General features: G+C 47.5%; 1 protein-coding gene and 1 long non-coding RNA gene across 2 annotated transcripts in view; one reads left to right on the top strand and one right to left on the bottom strand.

The window, feature by feature from the left end:
* Positions 1-10,915: 10,915 nt before the first annotated feature.
* Positions 10,916-14,618, bottom strand: LOC140205001 (uncharacterized). The gene is made up of 2 exons (XR_011887727.1): positions 14,272-14,618; positions 10,916-12,342 (listed from the first exon to the last, which is right to left on the bottom strand). It is a non-coding gene; the product is annotated as an uncharacterized lncRNA (long non-coding RNA).
* Positions 14,619-14,974: 356 nt separating this feature from the next.
* Positions 14,975-24,058, top strand: part of LOC140204999 (TBC1 domain family member 10B-like) — a 55,974-nt gene continuing 46,890 nt past the window's right edge. The window contains exon 1 of the mRNA XM_072272046.1: positions 14,975-16,105. Coding sequence (XP_072128147.1) covers positions 15,090-16,105 — 1,016 coding nt within the window. The 5' untranslated portion in view covers positions 14,975-15,089. The remainder of the gene's footprint in view (positions 16,106-24,058) is intronic.

Below are 24,058 nucleotides of genomic sequence, written 5' to 3'. Positions count from 1 at the left end.
CTAGGTGATTTGCATAAGGAAGTTAAATTTAGAAGTTTGACAAGTTTGGCCAGATGTGGCAAAGTCAAGATCCGATTTCCCTCACAGCCTGGACAAAAATGGACAAGCTGGGGGAATAGGGAGGGGTCAGCATGGGAGGACCGTTCCGCAGGGAGGAGCAAGGAGGCAGGGCTGCTTTCTGGGTCTCCTTGTGACTCATCCTCTGAGGACAGGTGTTCGTGTGTATGTGAGTGAGAGGCAGACACAGAGAGAGAGAGAGAGAGAGAGAGAGAGAGACAGAGAGTCTGAGAGAAGGATATGGAGAGAGAAAGGCAAAGAGTCAAAAAGGGAGAGGATATGGAAATAGACTGAGATATTGAGATGGATATCTCAGTAGAAAGAGAGGGAGATAAAGAGATAGGGGACAGAGGTGGAGACAGACAAAGATAGAGAAAGAAAGATGGAGTGATTGAAAGGTAGAAAGAATTAGAGAAAAGCTAGTACAGGGAGAGTGAGAAGTGAAGAGAGAAAGAGGGAGAGAGCGAGAGAGATGAGAAAAGAGAGATGTAGAGAGAGAGACTGGCAGAAAGCAGGAAAGAGAGATGGAGAGAGAAAGAAATAGAGATAGAGGGGTAGAAAGAGGCAGTGAGTGATTGATGGGGAAAAAAAGAAAAACAGAGAAAGAGATAGACCACCATAAAGATGGATGGAGGGAGACAGAAAGAGAGAGAGAGAGAGGCGAGAGGGCAAGAAATATATGTAAGGTGGGGAGTGAAGGGGGAATGGGGAGGGGAGAGAGGGTGAGAATGGGAGAGGTGGAGAGAGAGATCACAAGATGCTCTTCAGCCCAACTCGTTTGTATTGACCCAACCATTTCCAAAACACTTGGTCTGTTCCCTCCACTGCCTCAGAGATTCATGTGCTCGTCCAAATCTGCGTCCCAGGTCTCCATCACCCCTTTGGGCAATGGGTTTCAGGATGCAACACCCCCTCCCACCTCTGGGGGAAATATTCCCTTCAAATCTCCCTTAACCTCCTCACCCTTAAACTCTCTGGGTTTAGATGCTGACTGGGGAAAGGTCTGTCCTGATCCCCTCCTAGCCTACACTGCGTCCACCACAATTATGTACACCTTCCTGGTCCCTCCCTCCCCCAGCCTCCTCTGCTACAGGGAGGACAGACCCAGCCTCTCCTCTTGTCCTCCATACCCCTTTACGGTTGAGGTATCCCCTTTATGCCCCTCTCCAGTGCTGTCACCCCCTTTCCTGTGGTGTGGGGAGCAGATCTACACCCCCCAGTGCTCCAGCTGGAGTCTGACCCATGGGTTGTAAAGAGATTCACCAGGACGCTGCCTGCATTAGAGAGCAGGAGCTCTTAGATCCAGGAGAGGTTGGACAAGCGGCTGGTTTACTCTGGGCCAGTGGAGGCTGAGGGGAGACCTGATAGAGGTTTATAAGATTATAAGAGGCACAGATAGAGCAGACAGCTGGTGTCTTTTCCCTCAGGGTTGAAATTTCTGATACCAGAGGGCATTCATTTGAGCTAAGACTGGGGAAATTCAGAGGAGATGTGTTTGGAATGTGCTGCCGGGGGTGGTGGTGGATGCAGATACAACAGAGGTGTTTAAGATAGGTACATGGATATGCAAAGAATTGAGGGGTATGGACATTATGTAGGCATTGAGTTCAGCACTGACATTCCTGTGCTGTAATGTTCTACTTTCTTGACCCAGTCTTATTGTTTACTCAGGAAAAGCTGAGTGAAACATTTAAGATCCTCTTTGAGTTTTGACAGTCTTCTAAGTGAGGAGATTAGGAAGGCTTGAGAGAAACATTTAACACGCAGTATGTTTTCAAAGCTGGTAAGCAAGCAGAGCAAATAATCAGGTAAGGTTTTTTTATTGCATTATGTGAGAAACATTAAAAATCATGATTGAGTTTTAACAGTTGAGTAAGTGGGGAAAGTAAGTCAAAGGTTGAAATAAACATTTAACGTTTTATGGGATTTTGACTGCCGACTAAGCAGGGAGGGCAGGTAACCAGGAAAGATCAGAGGATGTGATGGTCTATGGGGAGAAGATTGAATCCACAGTTCAGGAGGTCATGCTTCAGTTCCACGTGGTGTTGGTGGGACCACATCTGGGGAATTGGGGACAGTACCACTCCCCTTTTTCAAGGACGGGGGTTTGTTAATCCCGCAGGAGCAGTAAGGGGAAGGGTGACTGGACTGATGTACCTGGAATAGGCAGGCTTGTCTCCCAGGTGGGGTGGGGGAGAGTTGGACAGGCAGAGCTTGCATCGGCTGGAGTTGGGTGAGAGACTGAAATACCTCCGATCCCTGGGGATCTCAGCAGAGTGGAGTGTGGAGAGGGTGCTCTTTCTTGTGCACCTTCCCCACATTGTGGGGGGGGACAGAACTAGTAGGGCACCATTTAAAGGGACAGCTCATTTACTATGGAGGAGGGAGGGAGATTCTTTTCCTCTGGAGGGGGTCATTGGAATTCTCTTCTTTGGAGGGAAGACAGGAGAGGGTTACGTACAGATAAATTAGTTTATTCTTGTCGTATTTTCAAAGGTGAAAATGTTTGTTCATTGTAACTAATGGTGATTGAAACAAAGTTCAATTCATTACATGGTGCATTGAGGTACAGGACCGTGCAAAAGTCTTAGGCACCTTGGCTATATATATGTGCCTAAGACTTTCGCACAGTACTGTAGAACAAGGGGAAAAATAACAGAATGCAGAATAAAGTGTTACAGTTACAGAGAAAGTGCAGTGCAGACAGACAATAAAGTGCAAGGGTCACAACGCGGTAGATTGTGAGGTCAAGATTCCATCTTATTGTACAAGAGGTCCATTCAATAGTCTGATAACAGTGGGGTAGAAGCTGTCCTTGAGCCTGGTGGGCTGTATCTTCTGCCTGATGGGGGGGCCGGAGAAGAGAGAATGTCTGGCGTGGGAGGGGGGTCTTTGATTGTGATGAAACAAAGAGCTCACAGCAGTCTCACAGATGCAGAGAGAGCATCAGCTACACAACACTTATCAATTAATCGTAAATTACAACACTGTCTTCACCCGCATCTCTTCCACTTTGCAGACGTGTGCCCTCACTCCATCCACCTGCCGCTCACCAGGAACAGAGTTCTTCTTGTCCTCAACTACCACCCACTAGCATCCTCATCCAGTGCGTAATTCTCTGTAACTTCTGCCATCTCCACATCTCACCACCAGGCACATCTTCCCTCCCCGCCCCCCACTTTTCACTTTCTACAGGGATCGCTCCCTATGTGACTCCCTTGTCCATTCATCCTTCCACACTGAACTCTCTCCTGCCACTTATCCTAGCGAGCGAAACAAGTGCTATACCTGCCACTACACCTCCTCCATTCAGGACCCCAATCAGTCTTTCCAGGTGAGACGACACTTCACCTGTGAGTCTGTTGGGGTCATATACTGTGTTCGGTGCTTTTGGTGTGGCCTCCTGTATATCAGTGAGACCCGACTTAGATTGGGAGACCGCTTTACCAAGCATCTACACTCTGTCTGCCAGAAAAAGCAGGATCTTCCAGTGGCCACCCATTTTAATTCCACTTCTCATTCCCATTCTGTCAGTCCATGGCCTTCTTTATTGTTGTGATGAGGCCACACTTAGGGTGGAGGACCAATGCTTTGTATTCTGTCTGGGTAGAATCCAACCTAATGGCATGAACATTGATTGCCGTCCTTCACCATTCCCGTTTCCCTTTCTCAGCTCATCTCCTTACTTGCTCATCACTTCCCTCTGGTGCTCCTCCACTTCCCTTTTTTCCATAGTCTTCTACCCACTCCTGTCAGCTTCCCCCTTCTCCAGCCCTTTATCTCTTTCACCAATCAATTCCCAGCTCTTTTACTTCATCCCTCCCCCTCTCCTGGTTTCACCTTTCACCTACTGCCTTGTATTCTTCCTCCACTCTCCCCACCTTCTTACTCTAACCTCTCATTTTCTCCCCAGTTCTGATGAAGGGCCTCGGCCCGAAACGTTGACTGTTTACTCTTTTCCATAGAGGACTCCTGGCCTGCTGAGTTTCTGCAACATTTTGTGTAGCACTTCCTCTTTACTTTGATGTCTCTTTTGCAATATTTATTTGTATATGTTCTTATTGTAAGAACATACGTCAATGACAATAAATCTGATTCTGATTAGGACTGTGCTGGTTGGTACAAGAACTGAATGGTTGAGGTGAAGTCACTGTTCCTGAACGTGGTGGTGTGGCACTTGAGGTTTCTGTACCTCCTGCCCAGTGGGAGTGGTGAGAAGATGTCACGGCCTGGAGGGTGGGGATCTTTGATTGGACGTTGCCTTCTTGAGGGAGCACCTCCTGTAGATGCTACCAATGGTGGGGAGATGTGTCCGTGATGTATCGGACCGTCCACTGCTCTCCACAGCTTCTTGTGTTCCTGTGCACTGGAATTGCCGTACCAGACCGTGGTGCATCCACTCAGGACACTTCCAGCAGTACATCTGTAGCAGTTTGTCAGAGTGTTCGGTGACCAGCTGAACCTCCTCAACCTTCTAAGAAAAATTCAAGGATTATTCCAGGAATGAAGGATTAAAATATGCTAAATGTTTGACATTCTGGGCCTGCACTCTGTAAAGTTCAGAAGGAGAAAGAGGATTGGATCTCATTGAAACCTCTCAGACACTGGAATGCATGGATAGAGTGAACATTGAGAGGATGTTTCCATTAGTGGGAGAATCTATAATTCGAGGGCACAGCTCAAAATAAAGACTTGTCTTTTTAGAACGGAGATGAGGAAGAATTTCTTTCGCATGAGAGTGGTGAATCTGTGGAATTCATTGCCAGAGATGGCTGTGGAGGCCAAGTCATTGAGTGGACTTAAAGCAGAGGTTGATAGGTTTTTGATTGATAAAATAGTTAAGAGTTACAGGGAGAAGGCAGGAGAATGGGGTTAAAAACGAAATCACCCATGACCAAGCAGGAGAGGGACTGAATAGCCTAATACCTGTATCAAGGATCAGAGGGACCTCGCGGTGTACAAGGGTTGGACACAAACCGTGAATGGTGGGGAGTATTGAGGATTAGAGGGACCTTGATGTACGTTTGTACAAGGGTAGGACACACATTGTGAATGGTGGGGAGTATCAGGGTTACAAGGAAGAATCTGTCAAACTGGAGAGGGTGCGGAAGAGATTTACGAAGATGCTGCTTGGGCTAAAAGGCATCTGTTATAGGGAGAGGTTGGTCACACCAGATCTTTATTCCCTGGAGCTTCGGAGAATGAGGGATGACCTCATAGAAGTTTATAATATCACAAGTGGTGTGAATGAGATGGACGGTCAAAGTTCAAAGTATAGCAGCACCTCTACTTCCTTAGAAGTTCATGTGAATTTGGCACGACAACTACAATTTTGACAAACTTCTACAGATGTGCAGTGGAGAGTATATTGACTAGCTGAGTCACAATCTGGTATGGAAACACCAATGCCCTTGAATGGAAAATCATACAAAAAGTAGTGGATATGGCCCAGACCATCATGGGTAAAGCTCTCGCCACCATTGGGCACATCTACGTGAATCATTGTTGCAGGAAAGCAGCATCCATCATCAGGGACCCCCACCACCCAGGTCAAGCTCTCTTCTCACTGCTGCCATCAGGAAGAAGGTACAGGAGCTTCAGGGCTCACACCACCAGGTTCAGGATCAGTTATTACCCCTCAACCATCAGGCTCTTGAACCAAAGGGGATAACTTCACTTGCCCCATCACTGAAATGTTCCCACAACCTATGGACTCACTTTCAAGATACTTCATCTCATGATCTCGATATTCATTGTTTATTTATTTATTATTATTATTTCTTTTATTTTTGTATTTGGACATGTTGAACGCCCAAGTTGATGCGGTCTTTCATTGATTCTGTTATGGATTTATTGAGTATGCCCACAAGACATTTACTCTCAGGGTTGCATACAGTGACATATACTGTATGTACTTTGATAATAAATTTACTTTTAACAATGAATTTTGTTTGCATGATTTGTTTCTTTTTCACACATTGGATGTTTGACAGTCATTGCTGTGTGGGTTCTTCATGAGTTCCATTGTGTTTCTATGTTTTGTGACTGCCTGCAAGATGAATCTCAAGATTGTACAAGGGGTGATTGCTAAGTTCATGGCCTAAGGTAGAAGGAGTCAATTTTAGAAAACCTAGCACATTTATTTTTCCTACATTTACACACTTAGTCCAGCGGTCGTGGAGCATACGGATCCCTTCTTTGTAGAAGTTGGCATCTTGGACCTCCAGAAAGTGGTCCACAGCAGGGGTGATTGATAAGTTCGTGGCCTAAGGTAGAAGGAGATGAGTTATACAGCTCTTATTACATGTGCGTGCAGTTCAACTCTTTAAGTGATTATGCAGAAAGTTTGAAGTTAATAACATCTCCTTCTACCTTAGGACACAAACTTATCAATCACCCCTGCTGTGGACCACTTCTGGAGGTCCAAGACGCCGACTTCTACAAAGAAGGGATCGGTATACTCCACGACCGCTGGACTAAGTGTGTACATGTAGGAAAAATAAATATGCTAGGATGTCTAAAATTGACTCCTTCTACCCTAGGCCATGAACTTATCAATTACCCCTCGTATATAGTATATGTACTTCGAACTTTGAGCAGAGAAAGTGGTCAAGGCGGGTACAACTGCAACATTTAAGGAGAGGGGAGATTAGGGTAACTATGGGCTGAATGTGGGTAATTAGGACTACTTGTGAGGATATTGTTGTCATCACAGAGCAGATGGGCTGTAAGTTTCTATGTTGTATGATTCTGTGCCTCAATGAGTAATAAAGTGTTAGAGCAGTGCAGGCAGACAGTACGGTGCAAGGGCCACAATGAGGTAGATTGTGAGGTCAAGAGACAATCTTATCATACCATCAGTAATCTTACAACAGTGGGTAGAAGCTGTCCTTGAGCCTGCTGGGACGTGCTTTCAGGGTTTTTACCTTCTGCCTGTTGGAGAGGGGAGAAGAGAGAATGTCTGGGGTGGGTGGGGTCTTTGATCATGCTGGCTGCTTTACTGAGGCAGTGGGAAGTGCAGACAGAGTCCATGGAGGGGAGGCTGGTTTCCGTGATGTGCTGAGCTGTGGCCACAACTCTCAGAGACACACGAGATTCTGCAGATGCTGGAAATCTTGAGCAACACACACAAAATGCTGGAGGAACTCAGCAGGCCAGGCAGCATTGATGGAGAGGAATAAACAGTCGATGGTTCAGACTGACAATGAAGGGTCTCTGCTTGAAATGTTGACTATTTATTTCCCTCCACAGATGCTGCCTGACATGCTGAGTTCCTCCAGCATTATGGGATCATTCTCGTAAACCTGCTGTGGACCCTCTCTCGAGAATGATCCCAGGAAGGCAAGTGCAATGATAGCATAATTTCAAGAGAACTTGAAGAGGCTGCATAAGGTATTGGTTAGACCGCATTTAGAGTATTGTGAGCAGTTTTAGGCCCCTTATTGACAAAAAGATTTGCTGGCATTGAAGAGGGTTCAGATGAGCTTCATGAGAATGATTCCAGGAAGAAGAATGGAGCGGGGTGGGGGGGGGGGTGTGGAACAAGAAGGCATAGCCTCAGTATAGAAAGATGTCCTTTTAGAACCAAGATGAGGAGGAATTTCTTTAGCCAGAGGGTGGTGAATCTGTGGAATTACTTGCCAAGCTTGGCCGTGGAGGCCAAGTCATTGGGTTTATTTAAAGGAGAGATTGATAGGTTCTTGATTAATAAAGGCGTCAATAATTCTGGTGATAGGGTAGGTGAGTGGGGATTGAGAGGAAAATCAAATCAACCATGATGGAATGGTAGAGCAGACTCAATGGGCCAAATGGCCCAATTCTGCTCCTATGCCTCATGGTCAATGTGAGCACATCCTTTCTGAGATATGGGGTGCAGAACAGCTCATTATACCTCAGATGTGGTCTAACCAGCTCCTGGGAAGCTCTCAAATCTCTCAACTCAGCCTACCTTCCCTCCTGTCCCATCAGCTGTTTCTCTATCGCCTGCCTGCACCACGGGAATAAGGAGAGTTAAATTTAGCCCTCCTTGGAGGATCTCTGGAATGTGCCGGTAACCCGAGAGAACTTGGGCCCTGTTCCAGCTGCTGACTCGGCTCCCCAGGGCCGACAGTGTCCTGATTAGGGAAGGGAACGTTGTACACTCTGGGGACAGGGTCGTGGTTGAGTGGGACCACAGACAGCAGAGGAGGGAGGGGGAAGTGAGAGGACTGTCGGAGAAGAGGGAGGGGTGTGGGGAAATGATGTGTTGGAGGATTGTGAGGGGGCAGAGTTATTAATGAAAGGGGAGAAAGGGTTTTAATGGAGGGTTAGCTAATATAGGAGGGAAGGGGAGAGGTAACAGAATAGGGGAGAACAGAAGGCTATTAGTGAAGGCGAGGGTAGTATTGAAGGGGCAGAGGTACTGTTGAAAGAGGAGGGGCACTTGTAAAGGGGAGTTATTGATGCAGGGGAGGGTTATTTGAGAAGGGGTAGAGATGGCAGGGGTATTAATGGAGGTTTGAATTTGAATAGAGAAGGGCAGGAGTCTCAGCAAAGAGGGAGGGTTTCTATTGAACAAACAGTTAATGGTGAAAGGGCAAGGTATTAGTGAAGAGGGAGAGCTGGAATTCCAGGGGCAGATGTACAGGTGAAAGGGGAAGTGTGCTTGTGAAGGGGACAGGTATTAAAGCAGAGAAAGAGGTAGAGGAGTGGAGGATTCCAATGAGGAGGAGGGGATTGGTAAAGAAAGATAAGTATAAATGGAGGGTTGCAGAGGTAATAGAGGAGGGCAGGGGTATTTGTCAAGGAGCAGGTATATTGGTGAGAGGTTCAGGTATTAATGAAGAGGGAAAGGTAGAGGAGGGGAGGGATTTTGGTGAAGGCAGGGTGTGGTGTTGAAAGGGGTGTGTGTTGGGGCAAAGGGAAAGGGGCATCTGTGAAGTGGGAGGGTATCCTTGAAGGATGGTGTTGGAGAGGTGGGAGGGGCAAAGGAGGTTATCATTGAGGGAGGAGGGTATCGGTGAAGGGGAAGGGAGTTAGTGGAGGAGGGTATCAGTGAAGGAGTTTACGGATGAAAGGGGCAAAAGGGGATAGGTGAGGAGGGTAAGGGATATCTGTAAAAGAGGAGGGAATCGATGAAGGATGGGGTGTTAATGAAGGAGGAAGGTATTAGTGAAGGAGGAGGGATGTTGGAAGAGAGGTAGGGATATCTGTGAAAGAAGGGAATTGGAGGAGTGTTGGTAATGCGGTAGGGGTATCTGAGGGTTCTAGGTGAGAGGGGAGCAGTATTGGTGAAGAGGGAGGGTTTAACTGAAGGAGGACGGTATTGGTAAAGGGGAGGGGTATCGGTGAAGTAAGAGGGTATTTATTGAAGCAAGAGGGATATTAGGGAAGATCACTCTTCCTATTCACTGCCTGGTTCTGTACCTTTTGTTCTTCTTCTTGTGATGTGTGATGGTGCTTGGCATTACCATCACCTACTGAGTTGGAGTGTGGAATAGAGATTGGAAGTATACCCAGTAAACTCCACCCCCCCCCTCAAATTATGTCAAAAAAATTTACAGCTTTTCAGAAAGTCAAATGCACACTTATGTACATTACGATGGCAGTGGTATCCCAACAAATTTTCCATGTTAAACTGTGTCTCAATTTAGTATAAATGTTTCCTTTGCACCTCACAGGAACTGCATTCAAACAATATTTGCTGCCTCGTTTCTAGACAAATGCCCATATCCTGCATATTAATTCTGAACAAGGAATTATTCAACCTAGTATGTCCAATATGTAAGCATGAGTATGAATTCTTCCCTCTTTTTATACCCATCTGTCCCAGTTGAGTTCTTACTAACCTCTGAATTTTGTTGTCCTTTCTTTTCCTTATCCCAACTTTGTTGTCAGAGTAATCAAATTGACTTTTTAATTATGGCTTTCACCTCCCCCTTATACAAAGACACCACTACATTTATATCCTTAATTGTAAGTGATTGCTTGGCTAGAATGTCTGCCACCTTGTTTCTTTCCACCTCAACATGGGCAGTACCCATTAGAACTGTATACACAGGCCTCGACCCCGCAGCCTCAACAGATGTCGTCCAATCTCAAGAAGAATGTCTGGTCCACAATTTGAAATACTTGTTTTAATCAATATGAACACTGAGACTGAATCAGGGCGTACTTCTTTAACACATTACAAGGCTAAAACGATAGCAACAATCTCAGGCATGAATACTGATACTTTTTCTGTAATCTTTCCTTAATAATCATTTGAAGCAAAGAACAACACCAGAATGGCATGTCACTGGATCTTTTGAACCAGCTGATATTAAGAAATCATTGTATCAGCCGTGCATACATTAGTGAACTTCCTGTGCCACTGATAAACAATCACTCCTCATCTTGACCTTTTCCTGAAGTCCCAAGTCAACCACAGGCAGAGGGAAAAAACATGGAGGAGTGACAGAAGGGGTTCACTGGGACCATGATCCACATTAAACAACCAAAGATTTTGTGCCTAATCACTTCCCATCCACCCAAAACTGAAGACCTTATGAATGAGGTGCTCACAACACTCTACTACTGTCACCAATATTGAATGACCAACTTTATGTCCTTTTACCTCAACCCAATAAATCACTGCTGACTGTAACCTGCGAGGCTGTACAGGTACTTCACCTATTTCAACCAGTAATGCTATGATTTAATAGCACTGTAACGTAATCCCAATGCTTGAGCCTGAACTTTATCTCAGGGCTTTAAGACCACTGGTGAGGCTGACCCATAAGCAACATATCCATAATCAAAGACAGATCAGATTAAAGCAATGTACATTTATTTAAGTGACCACCTAATCACACATAACAAAGCACCTAAGCATATTAAGGGCTTTTTTTTTTTTTTTTTTTTTTTTTTTTTATAAACACTTTATTCACATACACCTTCCATATTAGCCTTGTGTCTATCCACATACCTAGAATCTTTACCAGATAACCTGATGTCAATTGTGGGATTAATGTTCCTTTTAGAAAACACAAGTAACTTGAGTCTTTGTAACAGAAAATTAAAACCACCACCGGTGTCCTCAGTCTTCTGCTTCATTAATAGTTTCCTGCATTTTCTGAACTATATAATTTATACAGCAGCATCTCCAACACCATCACACTGAGCACGGGGGCCCCCTGGGGCTGTGTGCTCAGTCCACTGCTGTTCACTCTGCTGACCCACGATTGTGCTGCAACACACAGCTCGAACCACATCATCAAGTTCGCTGATGACACGACCGTGGTGGGTCTCATCAGCAAGAATGAAGACTCAGCATACAGAGAGGAGGTGCAGCGGTTAACAGACTGGTGCAGAGCCAACAACCTGTCTCTGAATGTGAACAAAACAAAAGAGATGGTTGTTGATTTCAGGAGGACACGGAACAACCACTCTCCCCTGAACATCGACGACTCCACCGTAGAGATCATTAACAGCACCAAATTTCTTGGTGTTCACCTGGCGGAGAATCTCACCTGGTCCCTCAACACCAACTCCATAGCAAAGAAAGCCCAGCAGCGCCTCTACTTTCTGCGAAGGCTGAGAAAAGTCCATCTCCCACCCCCAATTCTCACCACATTCTGCAGAGGATGTATTGAGAGCATCCTGAGCAGCTGTATCACGGCCTGGTTCAGAAATTGCACCATCTTGGAACGCAAGACCCTGCAGTGGATAGTGAGGTCAGCTGAGAAGATCATCGGGGTCTCTCTTCCCGCCATTACAGATCTTTACACCACACGCTGCATCCGTAAAGCAAACAGCATTATGAAGGACTCCACGCACCCCTCTTACAACCTCTTCTCCCTCCTGCCATCTGGTAAAAGGCACCAAAGTATTCGGGCTCTCACGACCAGACAATGTAACAGTTTCTTCCCCCAAGTCATCAGACTCCTCAATACCCACAGCCCGGAATGACACCAACCTACTGCCCTCTACTGTGCCTATTGTCTTGTTTATTATTTACTGTAATGCCTGCACTGTTTTGTGCACTTTATGCAGTCCTGGGTAGGTCTGTAGTCTAGTGTAGTTTTGTGTTGTTTTTTACGTAGTTCAGTGTAGTTCTTGTGTTGTTCATGTAGCACCATGGTCCTAAAAAAACGTTGTCTCATTTTTACTGTGTACTGTACCAGCAGACAATAAAAAGTGATTTGACTTGACTATATAATTTATATTGGCCGATGGTGTCGTGGCATCAGCACTGGACTTCAAGGCAAATGGTCCCAGGTTCGAAGGCAGCTGACTCCTTGCATGCTTTCCATCCCTGCACAAGGCCTGTAAAAAAAGATAAATGCAAAAGAAACAGCAAAAATGCTGATGGATGTCCCAAAAGCTGTGAAAAGGAACAATAATTTATACTTCTGCCTCTCTTTCACACTGCACCATCATCAGCAAGTAACGTTTTGGTAATGTCTGAGTCAACTTTTAAGAAAATACCATTAATCATAATATTATAAAGGAGTGGGTTACACACACTCTCCTGAGAAGTTCCATGCTCTCTCTCATACTCCTTAGGGAATGTTGTTCCCACCCTAACTTGTATCTTTGACCACATAAAATTCCCAAATCCAATTGAATATTCTACCTCCAATCCCCACCTTTCCCAGCTTAAGCAGCAACCGTGTCTATAACATGTCATAAACTTTCTCTACATCTAAGAAAACTGCCATCACTGATTCTTTATTAACATATGGCTTAACGAATATCACATTCCAAACTTAACATGGTCATTCTCTCATTATGAAATCCAGCTTGGTATGCAGCTATCTTACCACAAAATAATAAAGTCTTGCTATAACCATTCACTTCATTACCTTACATACATGTGAAGTTAGCAAAATAGGTCCATAACTAGAAGGAGCTGATTAGTTCTAAGCTGGTTTCAATATAGGGATAACAACCACTACCTTCCAGGAAGCAGGAAGTCACCCTTCAACCAATATTGTATTAAAGAATTTCAAAACCAACTTAAGTTTGAAATCTCTTTATCAGACCCAAAACTTCCCCCACATGGTTCTCAATGTTACATTCTCCAGTACACTTCCTTTGCCCTTCTCACTACTTTTCTAACTATGGTTTGAGCTCTTTTATATTGTGTGAAAGAAGAATAGGAGTAAAACTGCCTAACTTCCTTAGAAGTGTTAGTTTGCTCTTTCACAGTTCTTTTCCATCCACCCATTCACCAGGGAACAGCCTTCCTTTTATTATCTCCCAGTTATCTGGGAATTCATTGCTCAGGTATTGAGTTGAGAACGTAGCACAGAGTTTTAATAACTGGCCCTCTACTTCTTTCTCTTCTGAAGACTTTTAATGGTGGTTGGCAGTCCAACTTAATGGTGCATTACTGCCACCAGCTGGATTGGAGAGTGGTGTAGAATGTAGGGAAATAAAACCCCTACTAGTTCTTTATCAAATGAAAACTAAATTACCCCAAAAAGCCCCATAGATTGTAAATAATGAAATACAGTATTGTGAATTAAAGTCACTTCCATAACTTTGTAAAGTAAAAACTTTGTAAAATAAAAACTATCAACACCCCAAAATAGCAGAGAAGCCTACAGTTGATTTCTTTCACCTTAGTATGCTTCACTTTGTAAAAGAATGTGTTCAACTATTTCATAATGATGACAAAACCCACACACCCCAGTGAGGTTTTCCAACAAGATAATTAAGGAATAATTAAGCATAGTTGTGTCGTCATTATAATTCTTTCCCTTCTTGTCTTACCCCCTTTCCCAGCAATCCAACAGTTTTATGTATTCTTTATGTTCATAATCCCCAGTTCTTAACCTCAACAACCCCTTAACTTCTGATTTTCTAAGTGGAAGGTCTATATCCACAGTTGAACTTCTAACAGCCTTTCTGGCCAAACAATCAACCTGCTCATTCCCCTTAACACCATAAAAAGAGACCCATAAGAAGAGGCTCGTAAACCAATACTCTGAATATGAAATAAAGTACTTTGCAAGGACAAATTTCCTCCACCTACTGTAAACCCAAAACGATGGCAACCAATTCGGCTGCGTAAATGGTTAGTAAAACGTTTCTTTATTGTTACCTGTAATTCAAGCACAAAAAGAGCAGTACCAGTTAAATTATCTTTTGATCCATCAGTAAGAATGGTTAACACATCACAATAAATTTCCCTGACATACTGATGAACCAACAGACTCTCAGGCAAACAGGATCCTCACGCTTCATTACCTGCGGCCCTAGCCCCGCCCCTTAAGGTCGACGCATGCTCCATGGATCGGGACTCAACACCTGTGACGTAAAGTAGACGACCTCGCCCACTTGGCGACCGTCCCCTCACCCTCAAGAAGGTGGGCAAACGCGACGTGATGAGGCGATGAAACAGCCGGGAGGTTGTGGTTGTGAAACCGGTTTCCCACTGGAGAAGGAGCACACCAGCCGCTTTCACGTAACCCGCACATCCCAGCCGTCTGCAAGCGCTGCGGAAAGGCAGACGGTAGGGATGTGAGGGGTGAATGCGGTCTCTGATTGGATGATCGCAACCACGGGTGCCTATCTGAGCCCTACCATTGGCGATCCTAGGCTGCGAGAAAGAAGGCGGGTGTTTGGCGGGGTAAGCGGCCCCTGAAGGGAGATTAATCCACACGTGATCCGCCCATTCCGTCCTGCAATTGGCCAGCCAGGGACGCAAGGGAGAAGGCGGGTAGTGCGGTATTTGATTGGGAGAGCGTCCACACGTGATCCGCCCATCCTGTCCCTGCCACTGGCAGGTCAGAGCCGCTGGCCTGGGAGCTTTTTGTGAGCGAAAACGGGCGCCGATTGGAGGCGCGCCCCGGACACACACGTGACATTCCCATCCCGGCCCTGCCATTGGCTAGGTGGGGGGACGCTGGCGGCGGGAGCGCGCACGCCGGCGGCAGAGGGGCCGGGCCGCCCGCCGCCGCCGCCGCCGCCGCCGCAGCAGCATCGCCGCCGCCCGTCGGCTGTCAGGGCGGCCGCAGGAAGAGGAGCCGCCGCCGTCGCCCGGCCGCCGCGTCAGGACCTGTCTCATGGCCGGCAGCCCCGGGCCGCTGCCCCTGCCGCTGGCCCGTTCCGGCAGCGCCTCCGATTCGCCCAGCTCCAGGTGCGCGCCTCAGTCTGCCGACCGCTATCCGGGGAGCGCGCGCGGTCATACAGGCCCTGGGGGCACGCGAGAGCACGGGGACCGGGATCCAGGGAACGCGCGCGATGATCAGCAAGCGGAGAACGTGCACGAGCGGCGCCCTAGGAGCGTACACGATGATGGGCACCCCGGGGGCGAGCGCGATGATCAGCGTCCGGAGAGCGTGCACGATGCCCGGCTCACCGAGAACGAGCGTGATGATCAGCATCTGGAGAGCGTGCACGAACAGCACCCTGGGTTCGTGCAAGATGATCGGCGACCAGGGAGCGAGCCAGTTGATCAGCATCCGGGGAGCGTGCACGAAGATAGTCAGTCCAGGGGCGTGCACGGTGACCAACCTACAGGGAGCATGCACGATGACAAACACCCCAGAAATGTGTGCCAGCACCCAGAGAGCGTACACAAGGATCAGCGCACCCCCTCAAGTGTGCACAGTGACCGAGAGCCTGGGAGTGTGCATGAAGATCGGGGCAAGCGTCCCGGGAGTGTGCACGAACCCGCTGAGCAGTGCCAAGTGGTACCAGGGTCTGTGCCTGGTGTCCAAATGCCTCCCTCCCTTTCTGCTGACCCCTCTCCTCTGGCTGTGGACACTGATCCCTGCCCTCCAAAAATCTCTGACCACCTGTGCCCTCCAGCTGTGGACATCAACCCTTCCCCACTAGTCCCCCATCCGCTCTCTCCCCAGCACCAGTTTCGAGCCCAGTTCCAGCCGGATGCCCTGTCAGTGGCGGACTCTGTGTGTGGGGGACTGGATTCGGTTTCGCTATACGGCACAGTGGAATCCCTGCTGCCCGAGGACACCAGCTCGCTGGGCTCAGACTCCGAAGTCAACGGCAGCACTGCCTCCGGCCGCCGGACCGACAAGTACGGCTTTCTGGGCGGTGCCCAGTTCAGCAGTGGACTGTGAGTAGGGCGAGGGTCTGGGGGGAGGACGGGTTGGGCAGGAGTGGGCATGGGTCAGCAGCAGGTCTGGACATTTGGTTATGATGGAACAAGGTGTCTGGTTTGTAACTGAGGGAGTTGTGCTATGGAAGGTAGGGTCGATATAGGAGGTAGCAGTATTGACATTATTATCCTGTGTGTCATACGCTGTGTCGTGTGACATCATCATCATGTGCCTAGTCATGCGATATGGGCCATGATCACAATGGTTCTTGGCAAATTGTTCTACAGAAGTGTTTTGCCATTGTCTTCTTCTGGACAGTGCCTTTACAAGACGGGTGACCTCCAACCATCGTCAATGCTCTTCAGGGATTGTCTGCCTGTCGTCAGTGGTCAGATAACCAACTGCTCATGCAGCCATCCATCACCTGCTCCTATGGTTTCGTGTAAGGGGGGAATAAGCTGGTGCTACACCTTGCCCAAGGGTGCCCTGCAGGCTAGCAGAGGAAATGAGCACCTTACACCTCAGTTGGTAGAAATGTGTCTTCACCCTGCCACTCCAAAGATCCAGTGATAAGCAAATGTTGCATATTGTGTATACAGATCAAATCATTACACAGTGCATTGAGGTAGGACAAGATAAAACAATAGTAATGCAGAATCAAGTGTAAAAGCAATGAAAAATGCAGTGCGTGTAAATGACAAAGTGCAGGATCATAACAAAGGTAAATTGTGAGGTCAAGAGGATGAGTGATCATACAAGGGATCCATTCAAGAGTCTGATTATAGCGGGATAGAAAATGTCCTTCAGCCTTGTGGTACGTGCTTTTAGAGTTTTCCATCTTCTGCCCAGTGGGAGGAAGGAAGAGAGTCTTTGATTATTCTGGCTGCTTTACTGAGACAGCAGGAAGTGTGGACAGAGTCCATGGAGGGGAAACTATTTTTGTGATATGCTGAGGATGCAGGAGTTGGGGCTAATGGGCGAGTTAGGACAAACGAAGGGAGAGGAATACAGGGGAGAGGATTTGTGAGGCAAGGAGGTATGTTGCTCAGGAGGAGGTGAGGATGGAGGTAGGTAGATCTATAGGAGGTAGGCTGGAGGGGTGAAGGAGGTACATAGGGCTGTAGGAGGTGGGTGGGGGGATGGTAAGGATGTAGGTAGGTGGGGGGTTGGTGAGGTTGTAAGTAGGGCTGTAGGAGGTGAGCGGGGAGGCAGGAGCTGTGCTTAGGAGGCAGATTACACGGCTCCCTGAAAAGAGTGGCACATGTCATTCGGGTGGTGAAGCAGGCTAACAATACGATTGCCGTTATTGGTTGCAACATGGAGTTCATGAGTTGGAAAGTTGCGTTGCAGCTTCATCAAACTAGACAAGCCGCATCTGGAGTGTTGCATTCAGTTCTGGTTGGGTGTGCGGGCGGGGGGGGGGGTTGTTGCTTTGCAGAGATCCACTAGAATGCTGCCTGGATTAGAGGGCATGAGCTACAAGGAGAGCTCGAACAAACGTGTTGTTTTCTCCGGAGCAGCAGAGGGTGAGGGGAGTTTACAAGATTATGAGAGTAGACAGCTGGTATCTTTCCCCCAAAATGTCTAAAACCAGAGGACAAGTATTTAAGGTGAGTGGAGGTAAGTTCAGAGGAGATGTACAGGACAAGCTGTCTTACACAGAGTGGTGCATGTCTGGAACACACTGCCAGGGGTGGTGGGTGCAGATACAATAGAGCGGTTTAAGAGACTCAGATAGGCACAGGGATATAGACATTGTGTAGGCAGAAGGAATTAATTTAGTTAGGCATTTAATTACCTAGTCTGGCACATCAAAGGCCAATGAGCCCATTCCAATGCTCTATGTTCTCCGGTAGAGCACAGGAAATGGATCCCAGTGCAACTAATCCCATCTGTGGGCCATATACAATATAAAATCAAGGAGGTCCTGCTGAGACGTTATAAGGCGTTGGTTAGACCACACTTGGAGTATTCTGAGCAGCTTTAGGCCCCGTATCTAAGGAAGGATATGCTGGGATTGGAGAGGGTCCAGAGCAGGTTCACAGGAACCATGAGAATGAAAGGGCTTAATGCACGTTTGAGTGTTCACTGACAAGCTGAACCTCCTTAACCTTACAAAAAATTCCAACAATAATCCCAGGTTTAACCTGCAAGGACCATTTGATGTCTGCGGGCCTGTGTACGATAGAATTCAGAAAGGTGACGCAGGGGAGTTCACCGACACCTCGCAGATACTGAAAGGTCTAGCTAGAATGGACATGCAGAGGATGTCTCCATAATGGGAAGAGTCTGGATTCCAGGGACACAGACTCAAAATAAAGGGATGTCTCTTTAGAACAGACATGAATAATTTCTTCAGCCAGAGGGTGGTGAAGCTGTGGAATTTATTGCCACAGAGGGAGGTGGGGAGCCAAGTCAGTGTGTATGTTTAAGGCAGAGATTGATAGGTGTTTTTTTGGTGTGTGCATGCGAGTCTGTATGTGTGCGTCTGCGTATATGTGTCTGTGCGTCTGTGATGATGGCTTTTACAAGGTGCGGAGCGAGGGAGAGACTGTGTGGTGCGCCACTCCCCACACAGACACCCTCGCAGTACTTTTCCCTTTATTTTACGAGGTCGAGTTGCGATCTCGACACTCAACCCGGCACGGATGGAAAGCGTACTCGGGAGTGCACCGGACTGGTTTCGAACCCAGGAACCTCCATTCCTGGGTCCGGCGCCAATGTCGTTGCACCACCAGCCACCGGATTGATAGGTTTTTGATTGGTGCGGGAGTGTTTAAGGAAGGAGAATGCGTTGTGATTGAATGAGGGAACAGGTTGATGGGCTAAATGGTCTAATTCTCCTCTATTTTAAGGTCTAATGCCTTGCCCCTGTATGTGATCCATATCCTTTCCAGCTCATTCATGTACCTGTTTAAACGCCTCTACCTGCATCCACCAGCACATTCCAGGCACACTGCTCTCTTAAAAAAAACCATGCCTCACACATTCCCTCTCACCTGAAACTTCTGACCTCTGCTATTAGACATTTCGACCCTGGGGGAAAGGTGCCAGCTGTCTACTCTATCTGTGCCTGTCATAATATTGTCAGCCTTGAACTGGTCTCTATCATTACAGAGAAAACAACCCAACTTTGTCTGACCTCTCCTTGTAGCTCATGCCTCGAGTCCAGGTGAACCTCATCTGTATCCTCTCCAAATCCTCCACCCTCTCCTGTGGGGTGACCACCATGAGGCTCCCATCGAGCAGGAGGTACTGAAGCCTGAAGTCCCATGCTACCAGGTTCAGGAACAGCAGCTTCCCTTCAACCACAAAGCACAATCCTAATCACTCAGTACAGCAACACTGTGACTACTTTGCATCACAATAGACAATCTTTCTCTGTCTAATTGTGTTCCCCCTTGTAAAAACTGTTTTAATTTGTGTTCAGTTGGTGTTTTTCTTGTGAATGTTGTGTAACTGAGCCTATGAATAGAAGGATGTCTCTTTAGAACGGAGATGAGGAGGAATTTCTTTAGCCAGAGTGTGGTGAATCAGCCAGGAACAGCTGTGGAGACCAGGTTACTGAGTATATTTAAAGCAGAGGTTAATAGGTTCTTGGCTAATCAGAGCTTCAAAGGGAGAAGGCAGGAGAATGGGGTTGAGAGTGAAAATGAGTCAGCCACAATGGAATGGCAGAGCAGATTTGATGGTACATTGAAATGTATCATTTGCATTAACAATCAACACACCCAATGATGTGCTGTGGGTAGCCTGCAAATGTTACCACACATTCCAGTGCCAGCATGTCTTGCTCACAATGTTCAGCAGAACAACATAGAACTCAACGAAACAGGGCAGACCGAACAACAAACCAACAACGGCAAAACAATCCCTAACACACACACACACACACACACACACACACACACACACACACACACACACACACACTCTCTCTCTCTCTCTCTCTCTCTCTCTCTCTCTCTCTCCTCCCCCCCCTCCCCCACCCACCGCAAATATTGTGACTTTGACTTCCCCACCATACATGCAGATTCAGGCTTTGACTTCCAAGTGACAGACAATAGGTGCAGGAGTAGGCCATTCGGCCCTTTGAGCCAGCACCGCCAGTCACTGTGATAATGGCTGATCATCCATGGTCCTGTGACTCACTGATGATGAGCTCCGGCGACAGGACACTGAACACTGGGCTCCAAACCCGATCTCACAATTTGCATTCCTAGGAAGTTATTGACCCTTGTTCCATTTGCCCTCACGGAACTCTGATCCTAGAATACAGTGACAATTCCTGGTCTGTAGGCCTAACACCTGACCACGTCGATGTCACTGGCCTTGCAGCCTGTCCTATAATACTCTAATATCTGGAGTATTGCATTCAGTTCTGCTTCCACGAAAGGTGCGAGGGGCTTTGGAGAGGTTGCAGGAGACATTCACAGCAGGGTGCTGCTGGATTAGAGAGCGTATGTTGTTAGTGGTGACGGTTGAGGGGAGACTTGACAGAGGTTTCTAAGATTATGAGAGGCATGGATAGAGTAGAGAGCGGTATCTTTTTACACCAGGGTTGAAATGTCTAATACCAGAAGGCATGTTCATAGCATGTAGACTGTATCCAGCCTTGAGACTCATCTCTACACTGGCCACCACAAAACCCAGAAACCACATAACCCATTAAAAAGGAGGCTGACAAACACCTATTGTGCAGAAAAAGAACAAAGTCGTGCAAACAATAAAAGTTAGCAAGTAGCATTCAGAACTGAAGTTCACAAAAGTGAGTCCGCAGTCACGAAGCCAGTCGTCACAGTAGATGATGCAGGAGCCCTTTAGTTGCAGGCCCCAGCCTCAGTTCAGCGTAAACCTTGCAGAGCAGCGAGCTTAACCAGCCCGTCCCTCGCCTCCGCCCCGACACCCTAACCTTTACAGTCTGGCCCGGCGCCTAACTTGTCCAAACCTTGGGTTCCCCCTTGCTCTTGGACCCAGGCCCTACTGTATCGATATGGACTCTGGCCTGGGCCCCACTGCCCGCTGCCTGGATTTGGCCCGTACCTGACCTTTCCAATTCGGCAACATTGACTAGAAAACATAAAGTATATCGGTTCTTTACAAAGAAGAACACAGACAGATAAAGTGCTGTGGTGGAGCTAAGTGGTCAGTGTGTACTGAGTGATGAGGATTGGCTGAAGAACTGAATGCTTGAAGGAAAGTTGCTGTCCCTGAACCTGGAGATGTTGGGCTTCAGGCTCACAGTACACTGAGAAGGTGGTGTGGCCTGGGTAGTGGGAACCTCTGATGGACATAGGCCTGTGGTGTATTGTACTTCACTACTATCTGTGGCTTCCGATGCGTTGGGGAGCTCGGAGAGGCAGGTGTTTTTTGGGCTCCCTGCGGGTTGCTGGCCCGCATTTCCGGCTTGAGAGCTCTCTCCTCGCTCCCCCAACCCCCTCCTCCTCCTTCCCTGTCTCGCCTCCTGCCGACCAGCGGCACAGACCAAACCACACTGTGCAACTGCAGGAAACCGACATGCAGCTGCAGGCCCTCGCACTGCTGACAAGCGGGCTTGTGGCGTGGCCTCCCTCAGGAAGGGCACTCACTGAGGCGGGGGGGTGCAGGGGGTCTCGCCAGTATTTTGTCCCTCCCTAGAGGGAGACCAGCAGAAGTGTGTGAAATGGGGGTGGGGGTGTAGTGGTTTAGAATTCAACTGATCTTCTCTTTCGCCAAGGTAGTTTATTAACAGAAGGTGGGGAAGAGGGAAGGGTGGGGGGGGCAAAAAGAGGAAGGGTGGGGGAGGGTAAGAAAGATGGGAAGGCGAATTGAAATCAAGTGTACTGTCACTGACCTACAGTGAATTTTTAAAAAATTACTGTAAGTTATATTAAATAGTACCAAAGAGGAAAACCCTGATGGTAGCAATGAGAAGGGGGCATGTCCTGGATGTGAGGGTCCTCAGTGATTGATGCACCTTCTTGAGGCACAGCCTCTTATTAATGTTCCCGATGGTGGGGAGGGTTGTGTCTGTGATGGAGCTGGCAGAGCCTCCGTCCCTCTTCAGCCCCTTGTGATCCTCCACACCAAACAGTGATGTAACCAGTCAGAATGGTCTCTACTGTACATCCCCTTGTGATCCTCCACACCAAACAGTGACGCAACCAGTCAGAATGGTCTCTACTGTACATCTGTCGAGATTTACAAAAGTCTTTGGTGATGTACCAAATCTCCACAAACTCCTGGAAATGCAGCCCACGGTTTGCCTTTGTGATTTCACAATACGCTGGGTCCAGGATAAATCCCAGATGCTGATGCCCAGCAACCTGAAGCTGCTCACCCTTTCCATCGCTGACCCTTCAGTGAGGGCTGGTGTGTCTTCTCATGACTTCCCCTTCTGAAGTCCACAATCAGTTGCTTGGTCTTGCTGACGTTGAGCTCGAGGTTGGTATTGCGACAGGGAGATTAGGTAGGGAGTGTTTTGTAAAGTTGCAATATAACTTCCTGACTCTTCAACTCAGTATTTCGATTAATGAAAGCAAGCATGTCACACAGCTTCTCACCCCTCCCCTCCTTCCCCCACACCCCTCCCCATATTCCTCACTACTTCCCCTCTCCCCTCCCCCTCCCTAGCCCCTCCACTCCTCACCCCTCCCCGTTCCCATCCAACTCCCCTCCCCATCTGCCTCCACCCCTCCCATCCACCGCCTCCTCTCCCAAGCCTCCATCCCTCTCCCTCCACCCTCTCACCTCCTCCCCCACTCCTTTTCTCTCCCTCTGCACGCTCCCCAGTTCAGAGTTCTTGGTGTGGTTCAGACAAGTTGAACTATATCAGAGATGCAAATGCAAAGGCTCTGTTAATTGTTGCACTTGTAGCAGCATGGCATCAGATAGTCAACATTCACAAACTTTAATCTCCAAACCACCCAGTGTTGTCTCAGAGCACAGAACAGTACAGTACTGTATTGGAACAGGCCCTTTGTCTAATGTCCCATCACTCTGTATCTTACGAGGAGAAGTTGAGCGAGCTAGGGCTTTTCTCTCTGAGGTGAAGAGGTTACATTAGAGGTGTACAGGAGGCATAGAAAGAGTGGACAGCCGGAGACATTTCCCTAGGGCGGAAATGGCTAATTAGAGGGGCATAATTTTAAGTTGATCGGACATCAGAGGTACGATTTACACATAGAGTGGTGGGTGCATGGAACACCCTGCCAGGGGTAGTTGTAGAGGCAGATACATTTGAAATATAAGAGACTTGGGCAAATGGATGTCAGAAAAATGGAGGGTTGTGGACTGTGTAGGACTGAAATGTTAGATTGCTCATTGAGTAGAGTTATATATTTTGGCATTACAAAGCGGGCCCAAGGGCCTGTACTGTTCTGTGCTCTAAACAGATTATACACAATTTTTACAATACCAAAAAAAAGCACACAATTAGGTCCAGACAAACTCCATTGTGGTGCAGAGTGGTTACAGTGAGGCACTGATTAGGATTGTGCCTGTTGGTACAATGGCTGAAGGGAAGTAGCTGTTCCTGAACGTGGTGCAGTGGATTTCAGGCTTCTGTACCTCCTGCCTGATGGGGGCTGCGAGATTAAGTGACGTGGGCTACAGAGTAATGCAGCACAGAAACAAAGTTCAGCATCACATTCGCAGGTGTGAGCATCACCGGTAGGTCCAACCACGGAGACAATCACAGCCAAGAACATTCACCAGCACCTCTGCTTCCCACCGTGCACAAGGACACTTTTATCCCACTGTTATCAGACTCCTTTATATGATCAGTTAAACTCTTAGCCTCACAATCTACCTTGTTGTGAACTTGCACTTTATTGTTTTCCTACACTGCACTTTTTTCAGAAGCTTTTACACGTTATTTTACACTGTTATTGTTCTAGCTCAGTGCACTGTGTGATGATCTGATTTGAATGAACAGTATATAAGACAACCTTTCCACTGTATCTTGGTACATGTGACCATAATAAACCAAT

The sequence above is a fragment of the Mobula birostris genome, chromosome 11 (genome assembly GCF_030028105.1).
Source record: "Mobula birostris isolate sMobBir1 chromosome 11, sMobBir1.hap1, whole genome shotgun sequence".
In the NCBI taxonomy this organism is placed as follows: Eukaryota; Metazoa; Chordata; class Chondrichthyes; order Myliobatiformes; family Myliobatidae; genus Mobula; species Mobula birostris.
This window is presented reverse-complemented; position numbering and strand designations above follow the sequence as displayed.